Source organism: Pleurodeles waltl, chromosome 6 (genome assembly GCF_031143425.1).
Source record: "Pleurodeles waltl isolate 20211129_DDA chromosome 6, aPleWal1.hap1.20221129, whole genome shotgun sequence".
NCBI lineage: Eukaryota > Metazoa > Chordata > Amphibia > Caudata > Salamandridae > Pleurodeles > Pleurodeles waltl.
The window spans coordinates 927,319,064-927,340,388 of record NC_090445.1 but is presented as its reverse complement, the minus strand read 5'-3'; the positions used below and the strand labels follow the sequence as shown (position 1 = coordinate 927,340,388).

Genomic DNA, 21,325 nt, shown 5'->3' with positions numbered 1-21,325 from the left:
CTGGGGGTCTTTGACAGGCGGAGCATCCACTGTCGCAAAGGGTGGGAGGACCTGTGCTGCTGGGCAAGGAAGATGGCAGAGGCCCAGCTGGGGATGGCCTCCCAACGAGGAAGGGGTGCCCATCGTACCCTGAACCCCCTGATGTTTCGCATCCTGGCAGTGGCCTATCTGGAGTTGGATGGGCGCTTGAAGGCATCACAGCAGCCACAAGGGGGTGAGTACAGTTTCAGAATCATGAAATTGCGCGTGTGTAGGTGTTATCTGGGTGGGGGATGTGGGTTTGTGGGTGCCCCCTAGGCCAGGACGAACATGACAGGGTAGGTTCATGATGGGTTGGGGTTCACCCCAACTACAGGTACAGCCACCACCCCCATACCAGCACCTCCCTCCCAGCAGCCCCTGAGCGTGTTTCCCGTGCCCGCTCACCCAGGAGGGTCGGCATCTCCTTTGCCCTAGGCACCTCAGGCCCTGCCCCAGTCAGCCCTGCTGCCCTAAGTGAGGAGGCTATTGACCTCCTGAGATCCCTCTCTGTTGGGCAGTCAACCATACTGAATGCCATCCAGGGTCTTGCAAGGTATTTGCAACAAATAAATGCATTCCTGGAGGGCATTCATTCTGGCGTGGCTGCCCAACAGAGGTCATTCCAGGCTCTGGCCAACTCCCTGATGGCAGCCATTGTCCCTGTCTCTAGCCCTCCCTCTCCAATTTCCTCTACCTAGTCCCAATCCCCTCAACCCCAGCCTTGCCCCAGCACACAGGCAGACCAGCATGCACCCAAATCAACACGCAGAAGTGGCTCAGGCAAACACAAGCACCACACTTCATCCCACAGGCACTCACACAAGCACCATCCAGATGCAGACACATCAACATCCACTGTCTCTACTGTGTCCCCCTCCTCCTCGTCATCCACCTCCCTCCCACTAGCATCTCCACTCGCACCTGCATTCACTACATCCTCATTTACTACCTCCATCACAATCACGCCTATCACTACACGACCCTCACTGGCAGACAACCATCCACAAATCCATGCACACGTCCCCTGTGTCTTCTCCCACTGTGCCTGTGCCCCCTCCTCCCATAGTACACAAACGCAGGCCCTCAGACACCCAACAGCCATCCACCTCATGACAGTATCCAGCCCATGCACCTGCACCCAAACACAGCAGACAGACACCTCCTACAACCACTCCCTCTTCCTCCACTCCCAAACCTTCACCCTCTCCCAGCCCCAGTGTCCATAAAAGGCTTTTCCTCTCCACCCTTGACCTATTCCCTGCCCCTCCCCCCATTCCTTCACTTCGGCCCAGGCTGGGCAGAACCCAGGCCATCACCTCAGCCACCCAGTCCACATCCACTTTTGTTTCTGCAGCCACTGCAGGTGTGAGAGGCTCCAAAGAGACACCCGTCAGCACTGCCAGTGTGCCTGCACCAACTGCCAAGGGCAAGAAGGGTCCACCAGCTAGCAAGGGCAAGGAGGCACCACCAGCTAGCAAGGACAAGGAGGCATCACCAGCTAGCAAGGCCACGGAGGCACCACCAGCTAGCAAGTGCAAGGAGGCACCACCAGCTAGCAAGGGCAAAAAGGGACCACCAGTTACCAAGGGCAAAAAGAGACCACCAACTATGAAGGGCAGGAAGGGAACACTAGCTGGCAGAAGCAAGGAGGCACCACCAGCTGTCAAGGGCAGGAAGGGAACACCAGCTGCCAAGGGCAATGAAAAAGGCACAGACACTGCAGGCAGGATGGATCTAGTGCCTGGTGCTGGAGCATCATCTGGGCAAACAACACCAGCCATGGCACTGCCACCTGCACCGCTGCCAGCACCGCCACCTGCACCACTGCCAGCAGCAGCAGCCCGAGTGGGCAGCCGTCTGAGGCTGCAGGGGAAGGGCTGGAGCATCCCCCCACCACTAGCAGCACCGCCACCTGCACCGCCTCCAGCACCACCACCTGCACCGCCACCTGCACCACTGCCAGCAGCAGCAGCCCCAGTGCCCAGACGTCCGAGGCTGCAGGGGAAGGGCTGCAGCCTCCCCTCACCATTGGCAGCACCGCCACCTGCACCACTGCCAGCAGCAGCAGCCCCAGTGGGCAGCCGTCCGAGGCTGCAGGGGAAGGGCTGGAGCCTCCCCCCACCACTGGCAGCATCGCCGCCAGCCCCGCAACTGCCACCACTGAGCGGCCCTCACCGCCAGCAGGCAGTGAGTAGTTGTGCCTACATGGGCTGTAGTACATCCTGGTCCCTGCAACAGCTGTAGGTGTGACACCCAGGTAGAGACTGTGACCTTGCACCTTCCAGGATCTGCATCGCTGGGCACAAAGCCCCTTCCAGAACCTGTGGAAGAAGGCATCCACTCAGCCCTCCTTGCCAGGATGAAGAACACTGGGCACCAAGCTCCCTCCAGAACCAGTGGAAGAAGGCATCCACTCACCCCCTCCTTGCCAGAATGAAGCACACTTTTTACTCCCCTGGACCAAGCAGTGGGTGTGTGTGTGTTACTCTCTTTTATCTCCCCCCCTCCCTTGTGTGCTAGGTGCGGTACTCACTGTGGTAGTCTTCGCTGCCATTCATGTTCCTGGTGTAGGAGGAGGTATACCAGCATGGGGAGGATCTGCAGTTCGGGCTCCATGGCATTGTGAGTTGTTTCCCTTCTGTGTATTGTTTCAGCCGTGCTTTTGATGGTGTTGGTACCACCCTGAAAAAGCTGGCGGATTGGCTTGTTGTAATACTGTGGGCAGTACATTGTCTTCTGACTGGCTGTTGGCAGTTACCCCCACATTGCTTGTTGCTACCGCTGTGGTGGTCGGTGTGTTAAAGTGGCTGTCAGTGTTGACGGTTTCCGCCGTGGTCGAAAATTCCATTTTTTTTATCACTGGCCTGTTGGCGGTACAACCGCCGCTTTATCCCCGATGGCCAGGGTTGTAATGAGGGCCTAAGGACCGTATTTATAGGCCCCTAGCACCAGAGGCGCATCACTTTTTCTGATGCACCTGTGGTGTTAAGCACAGCGCCATATTTACAAGGTGGTGTTAAGCCACTTTTTGTGGCTTAACACCACCTTATAAATACAGGTCCTTCCCAGACAGCACTTTGCATGGAAGAGGTGTGCAATGGGTGTTGCTGTGGGTGTGCCACAGCAATAGCTATTGCATTTTGACGCTGCCTCAGATTTATGAAATTTTTTAATCCTGAGGCAGCGCCAAAATCTAATGCACCCCCAGGGGTGGCGTTAGCAGGGCACAATGAGGAGGAATACTTTATTCCTCCTCGTTTCTAGCTATGTGCTGCCTTCTGCTGCATGCACAGAAAAAGCAAAACTCCAGAAATAATTGTTTATGTGCAGGAAGGTATCCCTTCCTGCACATAAACAATCATTTGAAAATGACGCTGTGGCACTTCTGTGTGTGCTGCATTGTGCAGCACACACAGAAGTGCCAAAGTGCCATTAGTGATTGTTTATGTGCAGGTAGGGACACCTTTCCGCACATAAATAATCACACTGCTCAACATAGACATCCTTGCACGATGGTGCAAGGATGCCTGCGTTGGCACTGGCAGCTAAATTTAGCGCCAGTGCCATGGGGAAACGCAGAGGTGTGCTGTATTCCCTTAAAAAACAGCGCACCCCTGCATTTCTAAAGTGACGTGGTGCGACGCTGCCAATTTTAACGCAGCACTGCGCTGAACCACTTTTCTTTAAATCTGGCCCCAAATTAAAAACTGGTTGACCCAGGGGAGGTTGGAGTAGGTACATAAGGAAACAAAAATGGGAATAGACCGAATGTACTTCCTAACATTTGAGATTCTATTCATAAACAAGAAGGTAGCTCATTGGAAAGGGTGTCAGAGATCGAGATTTCATTGGATGTTTCTGACAGAGACTGAAGTTCCTTGATAATTCGAAAGAGTTCCTTTGCTAAACTGGTAGCCTTTTTGATGTGGACGCTGCAATAAGAGGGATTGGCTATACCTAATATCACTTGATAGTCCTTTGCTTTTATCATTCTGAGGTCAGTGTTATGATATGTATTTCAGTGTCTTCCGGTGGGGCATGATTCAACTTTCAGCAACACAACCGTTATTTCTGAATTTGCAGGATGACTTTATTAGTAGGGGAAGAGCAGTAGCAGGTATGAATTTCCCTGCTCATTTGCAAGTGCGTGATATTCCTACCATTCTGATTTGATAAATTGGTAATATTTACCAAAATAGGATTTGGCTCTTGTCAATCAAACACTCAAAATTCGTCAAAATATTATGAGAGCAATAGCACACATCAATGATTATTTTTTCCGAGAAAGGGCATTCTCGTAATCATTTATGATATACATATTATTTCTGGCAAAACACGTTGACAAAGGAGGAAAACCAATTGCCATGACTAACAACAATGTTGAAGCTATAACTATTTCTCTACCTAAAAGTCTACATCTAGCACATGTTGTTCTCCAGAAACCAAATAAATACATTCAGCTTTAATCTATCGCATTTTTTATGCGCTGAATCGTTAAACAGATTGTAGAAGACGCGAAATTACGCAAATGTTTTAGATATGCAGTCGTTTCTAACTTCAACCAAACTTTTACCCTAGTTTTGACAGAAGTATATAATCACAAATGTACACATTTAACATATAAATAGAAAACAACAATGCAAGAATACGAGTGTTGTTTTGGAGAGTGTTTTCATCCAAACAAAAGACGCTAAAGTAGGTATGAAAGGCACAAAACGTACTTTTTAGGGAAACGTCATTCCTAACTTGCAGACGTTAGAAATTACTGTCCTGCATGTGTTTTGTGACAGCACTTTTCTGCCGAAGCTCTCAAACACTACACTACAGTTGCGTTTGAGACACATAGGTACATAATGAATTCTCCTTCTCCTTCCTGATATCCCATGTAACGTTCCTATGTGATGCACGACGAGCAGAACAGTTTAGAACATTATGTCAGAGATTGCTGCAGAGGCTGTGCCCCGCACACCGATTATCTTTCGATAATTGTCGTGGTACATAAAGATTTGCTTTCAGTTGTTCTCATGTGAGCAGAATCTTTCAGACATGTAGATTATTGGATTTTGATATTTTGAATAATTTTTGTTATTCGTACATTTATTGTTTTTCATTAACTTTCACACACAAAAATGGTTTGTGCAGAAAATGTCTTGTGAAAACTGTAAAACTAGATGTGTGACACCGCTGCATGTCTTAGGCTAGCCATTTTCATTGCATGACTTCAGAAACTGTATGGAAAATACATTGAGCAGGTATCATCAAGGAATTTTCGGGCATATTTACAAGCGCCTTGCGTTTCCTTAGTGCTGCCACAGCGTCATTTCTTTTACATTAAGGCATAGCTAAAGTGGCTTTTCTGCCACGCTGTTAGAAATGGGTTCTCTGGTTGGCAGTCAGTTGGCACTCAGTCAAAGCAGGAACCCTTACTCTATTCAGGGTAGGGTGATACACACCTAGGATAACCCCTGCTCATCCACTTGGTGCCTGGGCACAAGCAGTCAGGATTTTCTCAGAGGCAATTTGTAAAGTATTTGTACCACACACAATAACAAAGTGAAAACACCACAAAAGGACTCCACACCAGTTTAGAAAAGCAGCCAATATTGATCTAAATCATGGGTACTCGCAAAAATTTTCCCAGGGGCCAAAAGGTTTGGTCTGTGGCGTGCCTGGGGGCCGCATTGATGCCAGGGCGGTGGCGGTCGGTGGGGTGACTAGGTGGATTGGTGGCAAGGTAGCTGTAGGGAAAGCAAAGGATATGCATCTAGTGGCTGAAATAAACAGTTGGAAACCAGAAAACCTGGATTTAATCCAGGCTTACCCACTTTTCCAAATTGTGTGATCCTAGGCAATTGTTTAGTGTCACTTACCCTCCTTTTTCTGCATTATCACATTTAAGATGACCTCGAAATACATGATTCATGGTGTGCGCTGCACAAAACCTGCTTCTGTGTTTGATTTAATAAACTATAATGTTGTTTATGTATGTTAGGAACCCAGGCCACCATAAAGTGCACATACCAAGTGACTTGCCTCTTTAATTTACTATTGATGGTGTTCTCAGGGTAAGGGAAATAATTAATGTTTCCAAATTTATGTTTGAAAACTATCACTTTAAAAGGAATGCATCTCAATGCACTGATAAAATAAATTGTACTAAGGCGAAAAGGTTCTGCATGTTAACTAAACACACTTAATGTGAAGAGACTGTCTTAGTTTTACACTTATGCTGCAAGATGTCTTTAAAAATGAAGGTGTTTCTAAAGTTAAGTGCAGAAGTCCCTAGTTACTTCCTTTCATTAGCACCAATTAAGTTTGAAATAAATTATTGTGTGTGTATTTAATATTTGTGTTAGTGCGGAGTTGAGCAAACAGCTGCCCAGTGCTCCTGTTGCCCCAGGGGCCGCATGTAAAGGTCAGAGGGGCCGCATGAGGCCCGCGGGCCGTACTTTGAGTATCCCTGATCTAAATAAAACAAGACCAAAATGCCAATATTCCAACATAGACAAGCAAAGATATTAATTTTTAAAGTAAAGAGAGCCTTAATCAATTGAAATCAATAGATGCATTTTTTTGCACCAATTATCTGATATGCATCAAAAATAAAGCCTTACAGGCAAATCGGAAAAGCAAGCGATGCATTGATTCCTTACTCGCAAGTGAGGTCGCGCATCAATTCTTTCTCCGCTGGGCGTCAGTTCTTTCCTTGCACGGGAGAATTGCATCGATTTCCAGACAAGCAGCCTCAGGTCAGTGCAGTGATGTTGCAGGTTAGTTGCCCAGGGACGATGGGTGGAAAATCCTGACGCACGGCAGCCATATATCCGCGCTGAGCTGGCAATGCAATGCATCAATTTCACCAGAGATGCGCCCATTTTCAGACGCAGTGCAGGCGCTGCATTGATTTTTCTGCTGCTCGGCTGTGGTGCATGGATTTTCACTTTGGGTTCACCAGCTTCTCCTTCCAAGTGCCCAGGGACTGGATGTGGCACAGCCTGGCAAGGTAGGGGTCTCAGCAAGAGAGCCCAGGTGCTGGCAAATGAAGACTTTTGATGGCCCTGAGACTTCAGAACAGGGGGCAAGATCAGTCCAACCCCTTGGAGAATCTTCACAAGCAGGATACACAGCAAAGTCCAGTCTTTGTCCTCTTTAAGGCAGAAGCAGCAATTGCAGGCTAACCCAGCAAAGTATACACAGCAAAGGGGCAGTACTTCTCCTCCAGCTCTTCAGCTCTTCTCCTTGGCAGAGGTTCCTCTTGATCCAGAAGTATTCTACTAGTCTAGGGTTTTGGGTCCACTGCTTATACTCATCTCTGCCTTTGAAGTAGGCAAACTTCAATGGAAAGTCTCTGTTGTTCACAAGACTCTGCCTTGCCCAAGACACACAGGGTTGGAGACCACTTTGTGTGAGGACAGGCACAGCCCTTTCAAGCGTAAGTGTTAGCTCTCCCCGCCCGCTGTAGCCTAGGAGATTCATCAGGATATGCAGGACACTCATCATCTCCTTTGAGTCTTTTCTAGATGGAATTCACAAACAGCTCAACTGTCAGTCTGAGCTGAGCAGTCTGACTTTCTAAAAGTGGCATTTTCAAACAGACAATCTAAAACCAACTTTACCAAAACATGTATTTTTAAATTGTGAGTTCAAATATATTTAAAGGCATTCCCTATGTTAACCAATAGGAGAGATAGGCCTTGCAATAGTGAAAACCGATTTCACTATCAGGACATGTAAAACACACCAGTATACCTTTTAAATACACTGCACCCCACCCATGAGGCTACCTAAGGCCCACCTTAGGGTTGACGTATATCTAGTAAAATGGAAGGATTGAGCCTGGCAAGTGGGAACACTGGCCAGGTCGAATTGTCAGTGCAAAACTACACACACAGACACTGCAGCGACAGGTCTAAGACATGTTTACAGGGCTACTCATGTGGGTGGCACAATAAGTGCTGCAGGTCCACTAGAAGCATTTGATTTACAGGCACTGGGGACCTCTAGTGCACTTAACTATGGACTTACTTGTAAATAAAGTATACCAATCAGGGATATCCAATCATGATTACAGTTTACACAGGAAGCACTTGCACTTTAGTACTGGTCAGCAATGTTAAAGTGCCCAGAGTACCAAAAACCAGCAAAAACAAAGTCCAGCACATAGTCAAAAACACAGGAAGCAGAGGCAAAAAAGACAGGGGAAACCATGCCAAGGATGCCAGGTCTCACACACGCCACATTTGCAGAGTGTCACAATGCTTGCATTGTGCCACTTTGTAAATCCTTGAGTCACATTATGTCTATGTCAGGCATAATGTATGCAAGGGGGGGCGTGCCGGTGCATCGAGGCCCCATAAAATGGTGCAGTGAAATTTACATTTCACTGTGCCATTTTTTCAGTCATTTTTAATGCTTGCTCAAAGCACCCATATTAAGCTATTGGCCTCCCTGTGCTTTGCTCCACTAGTGTCAACATTTTTGACACTAGTGAAGCAAAGCACCACAATAGTGTAAAAAATGTTGAAGGTATTGTGCTAACAACCGCCATGGTGAGCCGTATTGTAAATGCGGTGCAACCACGGTGTCGTTAGGTGCCGCTAGGTGCCGTTAAGGGGGGCACAAGCAAAAAATGCCCCTTTGAATGTAAAGGCATGCATCATGTACAATGTAAAGATGAACGCTGAAGCATATTTCTTATAATATGTAGAATTTTCTTTAAAATGTATGGTATTTCATGTGGAAAATATTCTACAATCACTCCCTCCCTGTGTATCAAGTTCAACACACAAAATCTGGTCTATAAATAATCCATCCACACAAAAAATTATCCACTTCTCTCTCACACACACATCCTCTCTGTATTTTATTTTATTATTAAAGCCATGCTCATACAACCTTAAGTTCACAAGACACTTACACAAGCCATATCAAATAACATTTCAAAACGCTCATGTATGACAATTGCTAGGAGACTCCTACATCTAGTTGAAGGGACTTGTCAAAACCACAACACAGTCCCAAGCAACTTCTCAGAAAGCCTACCCCTAAAACAACTGATAAAAGGGCCTAATCAGAAGGCTACATGATTGATGTATTTAGAAACGCTCATATTTTGTCTAGCTCAGCTCAGGTTCAGAGCCGAGGTCTTTTGTCACCTTGCTAGGCCAAGCTAATTACTTTGCTTCCCAACAGAAGGAATAAAGGCCTCTCTGCAAAAAAAGGATTAATGAACAGTGGCTCCCTCAGCTCCTGGGAAGGAAGGGTTGGGAAAAAAATCTACATCTCATTGTCACACTCTGCTAGGGCTGGGAGCAGCCCACGCCTACTGAACAAAGGTGGAAGTCCTGACAACTGGAGCCAACACAGGAGGGTGGGTCCTCTTTGAAGTTTTGGTGGGAAAGGCCCTGGCAATGATGTCAATGAGGGATGGAACTGAGTCTAACAGAGAAGATGTGACCAGTGACTTTTGGACAGCACCATCTTGAACTGTCCCTCTGTTCTGTGCAGGACATATGGGAAAGAGGTGGAGAGGTGATGTGGCACCCTAGGATAGGCTAGATGTGCCTGACTTTAAGAACCTTCCACCTACATTAGGTGAATCTTGCACAAGGGAGAGAGTGTGCTTTTTGTGCTCCACCTTTCCTTGTAATGATGGTGGCAGCAGTCATGGATAACTGGTAGGAGAAACCCTCTGATGCCCTAAATACCTATGGAATCTGACCCAGTTAACCACAGGACCAGTGGGCCTCTCCAAGGGCCAGTGATGCTGCCTACCTTAGACCACCAGGAGGACCAGCTGGGGGAAGATTTGGACTTCTACACCCCAAAAGAAGGAGATAAGCACCTGGTACAAAGAACAGGAAGAAACCTGGTACAAAGAGCCAGTTCAACCTGCTTCCTGCAAATTGCACTGCATTTGAGGCATGCTGGAATTTTTATCCATCATGAGTAAAAAGAGCCCAAAATCCTTAAAATTGAACAATCCGGGCCCAAGATATACCCATTTCAAACAGAGCACATGGGGCTCTGCCACCGTTTTCTGAAAATGTCCCTGGGGTGGGCCAGGGCTTTGCACATGATATAATCATATATTTTCAGGGAAGGGTAATGTCTGGTCCCCACACCCCATTTCAATTTCTGTCTACAAGGGCTCTCATATCCCTAGGAGCCAACACAGAAAGATAAGATGAGGAATCTTGCTGCATCACTCCACGGAGACAAGGTGAAGGGTCCTGGGACCCTATGTCAATGCCCCAGCCCACTACTGAGGATGAAGGAGCACTTTTATGCCCTCCTCAATAATATGCTTCCCATTCCCTTGTCTAGGAGTGAGCGAGGCAACCACCATAGTATAATGTACCTGGCCCGCATGGTGCCGACACTGAAGGGAAGAATGCTGACTCCAGCTCCAATGAGGATGAAGCCACTTACGTGGGGAACTGGCTGGGTCAAGGGGACTCCCTAAAAGGCCCCATCAGATTGAAGGCCGAGATGTCCAGATGGGACCGAGCACCCTGCTGAAAAAAGAAAAAATGCACACAAACCTTGTAGGGTAATGTCGTATATAAACATCAAGGCCCATATTTATACTTTTAGCGCCGTATTTGGGTCATTTCTGTATGCAGAAATGGCACAAACATGCAAAATACAATTCTATTTTGTACATTTGCACCGTTTTTGCGTTAAAAAGCAGAATAAATGTGGCGCTAAAAAGGTATAAATATGGGCCCAAATTCGTACTCCCTCGAGGGAGCCCCCAATGATTCCCTGCGAGCTGTTTTAATTCCCAAAGTAGTGACTGATATGATGGCTGCAAGAAAGCAGAGGAAACACCATTGTAAACCAAAGAGCGTGAGGGAGCTGCAGGAGGGGAGCAGCCCCCTCTTAATATGATTTGAAAAAAAACACTGAGCCGAGCTCCACAGGTTCAGGTTTAAGATGACCTCCCTGTCTTCCTGATTAAATTCTAAAGCATTCTAAAGGCTGGAGCCTTTGTTCTATAGCTGGGATTGCCACACTATCTAGGGGCTGTCTCTATGGTTGCATTTTGTGACTAAGGGTGTAGGTGTATAACTGAGGGTGATGGGAGGCAGTGCAAGAATTTGTCAAAGAGCCATGTTTTCAACATGTTGCAGAATTCAAGAAGGGAGGAGCAGGCCCTGATGTGGAGAGGGAGGTTGTCGCAAGTCGTGGGTGTAGTGTAGGGGAATGCTAGACCTCCTCTTTTTATTTTGCTGATGCGAAGGGTCTGTGCGAGTGGGGGCAGGAGTCGGGTGGATTAGTGGAAATGTAAGAAGTTGATAAGGTATGTTTTCCCAAAGATCATCACTTCCAGTCTACTTAGCTAATCATTCAGTCAGAGAAGTTGGTTCTTGTGGTGGTGTACTCTTCGGTCAGAGATAGGATGATCTTGCATTGATTGCATTTATACAAGATTAATGACTATGGTGAAAGGTTGATAATGTTTAACTTGTGGTTTGCTTACCTCTTAACATGGGGCACCTTTGAACTAACAAATAGGCTTAACTTATATGCAGTGATGACCCTTGATAAAGCCAGTAGGCCTTTTTATTTAAAGTGACACCCCCTATTTTGTGATGGGCTTTCTAGTAGAGGAGTGGGTACTGTTATTTTGGAGGTTATGACCTTTTAGGGGTCAAATATGATTTCATATTTTCATCAAAGGTATTTTCAATCTGCCTTATGTAAATATGTGTAAACTAATGTGTGCAAAATGTGTGATAAATGTTTTTTTCCTTTTTCTAAAGTAAAAGCACTGATTTAACAATTATTTATTGAATGTTATTGTTGTGGGCCAGCTCATGTGATTACTAGCCCAACCCACCACCACTGAGTAGGACTTGAACAGCTCTTCTTTGCCATTCTGATAGAGACAAGCACCACAATGGGGAGATTGGTCCCCAGTAAAAGGATTTTGTGGACCTATTACTTGAAGTGGCCTCAGATCTTGCACAACTAATGACCAAATTTCCTACAACTACCTATCCAAAAACCTAAACCCAATAACCCATGGCAAAACTATCACATAAACACATATTACAAATGGTCTGCATCTTGCTCTCAAAACCAAAGAGATACAAATGACCACTTGAAAGAAAATAGTGGTAATCAGACAATGGTCAGGGCAAACTGAAGTTCCAATGACAACTCAGGCACTAGCGATCAGTAATCCAAAAGGCAAAAATGGCCCACTACACAAAGTGTTGACCTCCATCCACAACCAAACATCCTATTCGACCAATATAATGGTTTCCTCCTAAGTATGGAATACATTTACCACCAAGTTATTACTCAAAGTTATTGACATCAGGTAAGAGCCTATACATTTGATGGCAAATGAGCCCATGTCCTCCAACTGTAAGTTCCACCCCTTTTACGTTCATGTCACTGAATAGGACAGGAAGTTAAATTATGTGGTTGGTGTTTTGTTCAGAGATGAGAGCCTGAAATTCAAGAGACATTGATAGTGGTTCAGTCAGCTAGAAATGTGAGCTGAGATGCTCCTGCAGCCACCAGTATGGAAAGTGATGAGTTAAGCAACGACTTCTGCCATGGAAAGAAGAGGTTCGTGAGCGTGGGAAGCAGCTGTATGTAAGATTATCATAAATAACATATTGTTTAACATAAATAATTTGTGTCCTATATATCATTTGCAAAAACTGGGTTAAATCTTGTACTTTTAAAACCAATAGGGTAATCTTTTTGTAAACATGATTTACTCTACTCTACTCCATCGTAGGAGCGGATCCAAAAACCCCATCAAGTTGACAGTGTTCCACACACCTTATTTAGATGTATTGTGGCTGAGCCGCAGACAACCACAACGGAGTATTCTTCCTAGCCATCAGGCTAGTGGTTTCTCGCCAAACCTAGTAAGATATTCCAATTCTGCATGTGTTGTACTGGCAGCAGATTGCAGATGGTTGGAGCCTGTTGCTTGATCCAATGGACATTGTACCATGACAGTGGCAATGGAATAGATTTAAGGCATGCACACACACTGTACCTTAGCCATATGTGTCCCCCTGCACAACACACTCCACAACACACTACATACACACTATAATCATTGCTATTCCAAGACCACACAACTTGGACATGCTAAAACCATTCATTGCCATACATCCATGACATAGTACACATACATTAGTGACATTGCACCTACACAGAACACAACCACACCAACACAACCATCTATACAAACCCACTAACACACAACCACACACATGATGACAACAAACACACAGTAACACTCACCTAAATGTTGCATACAGCAACACAAGACACAACCAAACATACACAACAACATCAAATCCGTATCCAAGTGGTACACATATAGTCACAACCACATCACCCAGTCCAGCTCCCTCTGCTTCAACAACCCAATCAAATCACACACACACACATAGACGTAATGAGTCACATACACAACTAGAAGCACAACATCACAGGTGCATGTCCCCTTGCAATGTGCACACATTTACATAGTTGATGGGTGTGAATGTAACGTCACTGTGAAGCCTGTATTCATTTACCAATGAATACTGACACCAAAATGACAGTTATGTACGTGTGCGAAATGTGTCGTTCCAGAGTGTCCTTATCTATGTCCAACATAATTGTGCTCCCCACATATGCATGTCACAGTAATCCTCCAAAATTCCTGTGACATGTATATGACTGCAGTGGTCCCGAGCTCATGTCTTGACCACACAACATACACAACCAATACGGGTTCTTACCTTTAAGCCCAGTGACAGGGGGTCATGTTTTCTCCATGGTCCAGTGGCAACAGTGACAGAAGATCTTGTTCCCTCGTGCTAGTCGAATACGAAAGTAGAATGGGGAAAAAGATAGGTTTGTACCCCATTTCCCATCCAATCTGCCAACTCAGGTGTGGAGGTCCGACTGCCACCGCTGGCTTGGTGGTAAGGCACATCCAAATCTGCTCAGTGGTAAAGGAGGGTGGAGTCAGGCCTTCAACTCCTATTCCCAATGCCGTCATTGAGATGTCTTGTGATTCTTGGAGAGTCGGCGGGACTCGGGCGATCTTTCTCCTATGGGCCCACAAACATCTAAATCGAGCAGTTGGACCGCCAAAGCAGCGAACAAGTTTTCTGATGGAAAACTGGAAGCAGGACCTTTGCCACCAAAATCTAAATCAGGCCCAATATTCTGACAAAAATACTCAGGTAACAAACAATGGGTTTCTCATGTCAGAATTTGTTTGAAAGGTACGTTGTCAGTGTCAAGGAATATTGAAAATACAAGAGATCTGAGAAAAACAATGTGTAAGACGGAGAGTAGTGGTTTAGAGGTGGTGAATGTCTGGTTAGGAATGAGGTTTTTATCAAAAACCCAGGTAATTTACTAACCCAGGCCATTTTTTATCCAGCGAGGCTATTTTAATGCAGCTACAGACTTCAAAACATATTTAAAGAATCATTTGAAGAGCATTAGGAATCTAATAGTAGAACATTTGGACTTCTAATTAAGCCTAGTAGGAGTAAAATACTATTAGTTGTTAGCTCCAAGAGTGTTCAGACCATTGAAGGACTCAAAGGAGCTTGAGATGACTAAAATGATTTGAGGACCTAGAGAAGCAGATATGACTAATCTAATCTGTGCTGCACAAAACAGTGCTGCACATATTGCCATTGTGTATAGAAGCACATCAGAGTCTAGGAAGTACGAAAGACATAGACCTCAGTGGAATCCAAATTAATTGTACACAATAGGAAAAGTGCTGAAGGGGTGCTTTAGGGAAGAAACAATTTCTTACACTGCAGAATGTGCAAGTATAGCAGTAGTTGAAAAGAGTTCCTTTTGTACTAATGAGCTACACTAGTGATAAAAGACAAACATCACTTTGTCATTTAGCTGTCCAGATTGACTCATCAAAAATAAATAGTTTCATAAATGGTACAAAGTGAATTTGTTTGAGAAACTCTTCATTTATATATTTATTTAGTTGATTATCTATTTATGGCTAATTGGCAGGTTTATGCAGCGAGTACCAAACATCAGTAGTGTCAGAATGCTTTAGAGATTAAATATTGTTTCAGTCTTAAGCTACCAAACAAATCAATGTTGGCCAAGCACCACAATGATATAAAAATAGCACACAACTGTATACATTGTCAACAATAACAATGTCAGATAGCAGTGAGTAAGCAGTATGCAATTTGACATCCCAGAACTACTGACATCATTTCAGACTTAGCATTTATTGTGCATTCAATCTATCTGTCCACTACGTTAAACAAATAACACATTTCATTCTAATTTATGAGTATTCTAATGTTCAGGGAAGAGGAATGAGTGGGGAAATAAACTGAAGCAGGGAAGTATAATTATGGGCCAGACACACGTCTATTGTATCTGAGGGTTTCCTGGATGATCCAGAAGGTCATTACATTTTTTCCCATTATTTGTTTTGTTCTTTTGTCACCAGTGTAGACATTTCCATTTTCGCAATGTTGTTTTTGTTGTTGTTTTTTTTTTAGATGTTTTCTTCTTTTTATTTTCCCTAGATGCTATTCACTTTTATAAAATATTTTGTAGGGTATGTCTACCCATCAGTAAGCAAGATGCTACTTTTTCATTTCCCCATAATCTTGGATTCCGCCAACATGTCCACTGTCTCATACATCCTCTAGTTGCTGAATGGAATTGAGGATTTCCAGAGTTTCCATATTAAAAAGACATTTATAATTGGCAATTTCCAGTGTGCAATGTAGTGCTTCATGAATCTGATGCTATCAATCAACCAATCAACTTGGATTTGTACAGCGCGGCTAATCATCTGTGAGGATATTCAAGAGCTGAGAGCATAGCTGATTCAGGTGGGTTTAGTTGAAACATCTCTTTCTGAATAAAGTATTTAGGTTTTCTCATGCCTTCCTCCCAAATACTTATCTACGTTATTGTGTACTCTTACTTTATTTATCCTTTAATGAGGAAAGGGTGTTGGGTTAAAGAACAGAATAGAACATGTCCTTCATATTACTAATTGTATCTGCTTCAAGCTTAGCTTAAAAGCCTGTGGTTGTATGGCAATATCTAGGAACAAGTAACTAATTTCATTCCTGTCATGATCACAAAAAATATGAGCACTCGATCATTAGAAAATATGATTTAATGTCACAGCTCAGCTAGTTGATGCACGATTGGGAAGCATCCATGTGTTGGCTCAATGCCACTAAATTTGACACTAGTTGATGGACTGTGAGTTATGCTGTTGATACAGCAGATTGTAGAACGTTTTGGGCATTTACATATAAAGAGTTTCTATTTCCGTTACTATCTAAAATGTATCAGAAAACCACTCAAATTGATGTCTCCATGTATGTCACAATTGTTACTGTTAGACTTAGCATGTTTGCCATGGTTTCCCCCTAAACTTTTGTCTTCAGATCTCCTGTGTTTGCTGGCTTAGTTGTAGCTGGTCTTAGGACTCTGTGCACTTTACCACTGCTAACGAGTGCTAAAGTGCTTGTACTCTCTGCTCAGAACATGGTAACATTGGCTTATACCCAATAAGTATATTTAATTTACCTGTAAGTCTCTAGTAAAGTTTACTACAGGTGCCCGGGCCTATAAATTAAATGCAAGTAGTGGACCTGCAGCACTGATTATGCCCCCCACTTAAGTAGCCCTTTAAACATGACTCAGGCCTACCATTGCAGAGATTGTGTGCACGGCTCAAACTTCCATTTTGGATTTGCAAAATAAACCTTTTGCCAAACCCAAATCATCCTCTGTAAGACATGTACTTACCCCTAAGGTAGGCCCTGGGCAGCCCCAAGGGCAGGATGCAGTGTATTTAAAAAGTCAGACATGTACTTTTAAGGTTCATGTGTTGTGAAAGTGAAAAACTCTTAAATTAATTTTTCACTGCTATCTCTTCTAGAGTATAACATTGGAGTTGCCTTGTTACATTTGTAAGTGTAATTCCCTTATAGTAAGAGATCACTTGTTCATGTTTAGTGTCTCTGCAATCCAAATTTAAAATCCTAACTGAAGATGAAGTCAGATTTTAAAGTACAAATCTGAAAATGCCACTTTTAGAAAGTTGGCATTTTCTTGCCTTAAACATTTGGTGCCTGCAGCCTGTCTCTGGTCAGATGACTTTGTGTAGTTGGCAGTTGAGCGTTGTGTATTCCTCACATACAACCAACCACAATGGGAGCTTAGGTGTGACTGGATGGGCCATCACTGGCAGGAAGGGAGGGAGGAGAAGGTCCCAGGGTAACTTGCACCTGAATAGGCTGTGCCCTTTTTCCACACAAAGGTATACAAACTGCCTGTAGTTAGTCTTAAGTCAGGACCAAGAAGGCAGGGCATGTCTGCACTTCAAAGGCATTCCTCTAGCAGCTTCTCCCCACTTCAAAGGAACAAATGTGTGTAACAAAAGGAACTCAGACACCACCACTGTAAACTTCTGGACCTGTAGATACTCAGCCAGGAAAAATGACTACTCTGCTGCTCCGAGGAAGGTGGGCTGCTGCTCTGAAAGACTGCTGCCCTGCTGTGCTGACCTGCTGCCCTCTTGCCTAAGTGAGAAGGACTGGACCTTGCCACATATCTGAACAGAAACATCACTTTGGCTGCGTGATGCAGTATGAAGCGAATGTGCAGAATGCTTCGCAAACTAGGATTGAGGGTACTCTGTTATGCAGGCCTGGTTAGATCCCTGTCTCTGGCTTACTCTCCAACGCAGTCAGTCTGAACTTGTGTCTTTGTGTGATCTAGTGTGACCAGATACCCACGATTGGTGATTTATGCCTTTTAGCGCTATTTTCCCTCAACACTTTGAAATTCAATACCTACTAATTGTCATTTTGGTCTTGTATTATTTAATAACCTAGACTCTATTTTTCTAAGCTAATGTGGAATTATTTTCTTTGGTGTTTTCATTGATTTAAGGTTTAAGTGTTGCACAAATAATTTAGAAATTGCTTCTAAGTGAAGCTGACTACTCTGTGCAATCTACCAGGGGGGTTGAGCACGGGTTAATTGAGGATTTGTGTGTTCTTTACCCTTACTAGGATGGTGGTTGCTGCTTGACCAAGGCTCAAACCCCAGTCAACCAGTAACCCAGTTTCTAACTCTGGTGATCAGTGGTGAGGATAGGATTTGTGGTAGTGCAGTGCCATAGAGTGATTTTATGTACACTACTACCCCATATCTAAGACCAATTTGAGTTTTAAATTCACCCTGATTGGCTTTTTGTTTTTTTTAAATCAATATTTCTCCTACCTGACTGATTGTGTCACCTGCAAAGATGGAGTTTGGGATTGCCAATCTGGAGGGCTACACTGTGGCTGAACTCAAGGAATTTTGCCTTTAGAGGAAGTTGCTCACCAAGAGGGGTATCAGGAAAGCAGAGCTTCAGAAGGTGTTGAGGGCATGGGTAGGGGCCCAAGAGTTGCCAGTCATAACAGATTACAGGGGGAAGAGGAGGAAGAGGAGAAAAGGGAAGGATCAGAGCAGGACCTACAGGAGGGTCTTGGAATGCAACCTGTTGAGGGTGGCAATAACCTCTTCCCAAAATTGGAAATCCCTCCTGTGCAGGGAGCAGTGTGTTGTATTGAAGCCAGTCCCTAATGAAGCTGGCAGAATGGAAGACAGGGAGGAATCCAAGCTCATGGTGGAGGAAAAGAGACTGACTATGAATGCAGAACAGAGGAAACTGGCCATGGAGGATAGAATTACTCTGGAGTGTTTGGCTCATGAAAGGGGCCTTAAGGAGTTAGACATCAAGACAAGACTGGCAGAGTCCAGCAGTGATGATGGCAGCCTTTCTTAAGTGCCCTGCTGGACACAAGAGAGTCCAATATTCCTAAATGTCTGGTGCCTGCCTTTTTGTGGGAGACAATATTGGCAAGCAGTTTGAAGGCTTTTGAGGTTGCCTTACAGATGCACAAGATCCCTGAAGTGAATGGGGGATTTGTTTGTGTCTTATCTTGACTAGGCTTGTGGTTGCTGCCTCATCAGGGCTCAAACCCCCATTCAACCAGTAACCCAATTTATAATAGTTTCTTTATTTCTTTATTTCATATATTTCACTTTTAATATATTTCACTTACCACAACCCACATTTACTGTTTTATCCTTGCTTGCATAATCCGCTTCTTTCTCTCTCCAAGATCTATTTCTATTGTGAAATTCATAGGACCACTGTTTACTCCTCAAAAAAATGGGGAACGTTATCTTGCTTAACTTCATTTTTTTTCTTTAGGAAAATGAGTTGTATTTAAATAAATATTTGTTTTACTGAAAAACAGTCACAGACATGGAGGTCTAGTGACCCTAGCAAGCCAATGAATATTACTGGGTCACAGTTTTCTACCTGTCTCATTAATATTAATGAGGAAGGTCACGATTTGCTATTGTCTGACCCAACCTATTAGTGGATAGGTCAGTTCCCAAAATCCCAATGCATTCAACATATTATGACCACCTTTGCCAAATGCATAGTACACACATCTGGTTGTATGGGCCTAGCATTTATTATTCAAATGCAACTGATACACAAAGTAGAATAAGATATTTCAATCAACAAACTGGAAAACTTGCAGAAGTAAAATCAATTTTGAACAAGTACCATTCTTCTATTAAGTGCTATTGAATAAATGTGTGTTTTATTGGTGTTTACTTACAGGTGTCACTTCAAGAATGGACAGTTGCATTACTCCTTTGATACCTACTCAGCTGACAAAGTTGAATACTGCATCTTCTCCAGCAGTGGCTTTTATGGCAACAAATTTGGTGGATCACACATCAGAAGGTGAGTTTGTTCATGAGTTAGTAGGTACATTCCAAATTCTAAAATCTAATAGGTTTTTTTATATATTTCTTAAGAGAGTACATCAAACATACTGTTTCTTAACTTTAAAGGTAGCAAATAACACAAAACAGAAAATGTGCATTACCTTTTTGAAGTTTGGTAAGATTGCAGATTTCGAGTACAAGATGTTCTATGATCTGTGTTTATCACAATTGTTGTTGTTGTTGTCACTATTGGAGTAAAAAAAAGTATTACATTTTACATCTGTGTAGGTTAAGCTGGAAATAAGAACCATCAATTTCATATGAACATGACTTGGTGCCCAAATCTACATTCTGATTTCGATGTACCACATAAAATCAAGTAAATGACAAGCAAGTGCTTTTACCCCCACACATCATCACAATAGTCAGTGTGCAAATGGAAGTTCATGCTATAAGTGTCTCTACAAGTTAACAACAGCCTGAGCTGATTCTTAACATCTCTTTCTGAATCAAGTCATATGGCAGTCATCGACTCATGGGTGAAATGGTGTCTTCACAATCAGAATTTTCACACACATTTACTAATATTCCATAGGCGCTGGAAGAGCACCCCTTAAATATTCAAATTCTTTCACGGTGTGCCAAGCCAATGAAACCTTATGTTCCCAAGCAGTTGAACCCATTTTGTTTAAAACATGGTAGGGTGATAACATATGTAAAACATTGTCTCCATTGTGATAGAGCACGCATTTTGTTATGAGTGACCCAATGTTCCATGGATGCCCCCTTACATCAAAAATGATATAAAGTAAGCCAGTGCCAGAATTTTGCAATGTATGTTGTCTACACACCATGAGTATATGACCCTTGAGTCAAAAACTACCTCAGCATTTTAGGGTCAGTATTTTGTCATGGTTGCCACCCTCCCACACACTAGGTTGGCCATGTTTATGACAAGAATATCCTCCATTATGTTAGTACCAGGACTTTACCACTGGTATCCACATGCCAGACATTTCCTCAAATAAATAATTTTTTATAATGAGTACCCTATATGCCATGAACTACTTCTAGTATGCCAGTAACACTATTTTTTCTTAGGTGCTTTTCATGCCAATAATTATGCCCAGTATACCAGTGCCAGTACTTTGTCACAGGTGTCTGTCATGCTATGAATTTCAGCCAGTTGATCTAGATGTCTTTCTAAAACAATAATTACTTTCAGTATGTCAGAGCCAATGGCAAGCTCACAAGTTTTATATCACGTTCTCCATCACATTAATTTACAAATTAATATGTTAATTCATTCTTACTCACTCACATTAGTCTCAAACATTCTCACTTACTCATGATTGCATTTGGGTTTCTGGCACTTCGGTGATGCAACCAAGCAAAACGTTTTAAGGTGGAAATCAGAATTACTCTCTATTCCAAATCAGGATTGTATTGGATAGTATTCCAAAGCAATTCAGTATTGTGCTATGCGCTGCTTTGTGTTACTTTACAT

The 21,325-nt window shown here is 43.7% G+C and overlaps 1 protein-coding gene across 1 annotated transcript in view; it reads left to right on the top strand.

Moving 5' to 3' along the window:
* TCERG1L (transcription elongation regulator 1 like) overlaps positions 1-21,325 on the top strand; it is a 1,516,577-nt gene that overhangs the window by 513,845 nt on the left and 981,407 nt on the right. The window contains exon 5 of the mRNA XM_069239738.1: positions 19,709-19,834. Coding sequence (XP_069095839.1) covers positions 19,709-19,834 — 126 coding nt within the window. The remainder of the gene's footprint in view (positions 1-19,708; positions 19,835-21,325) is intronic.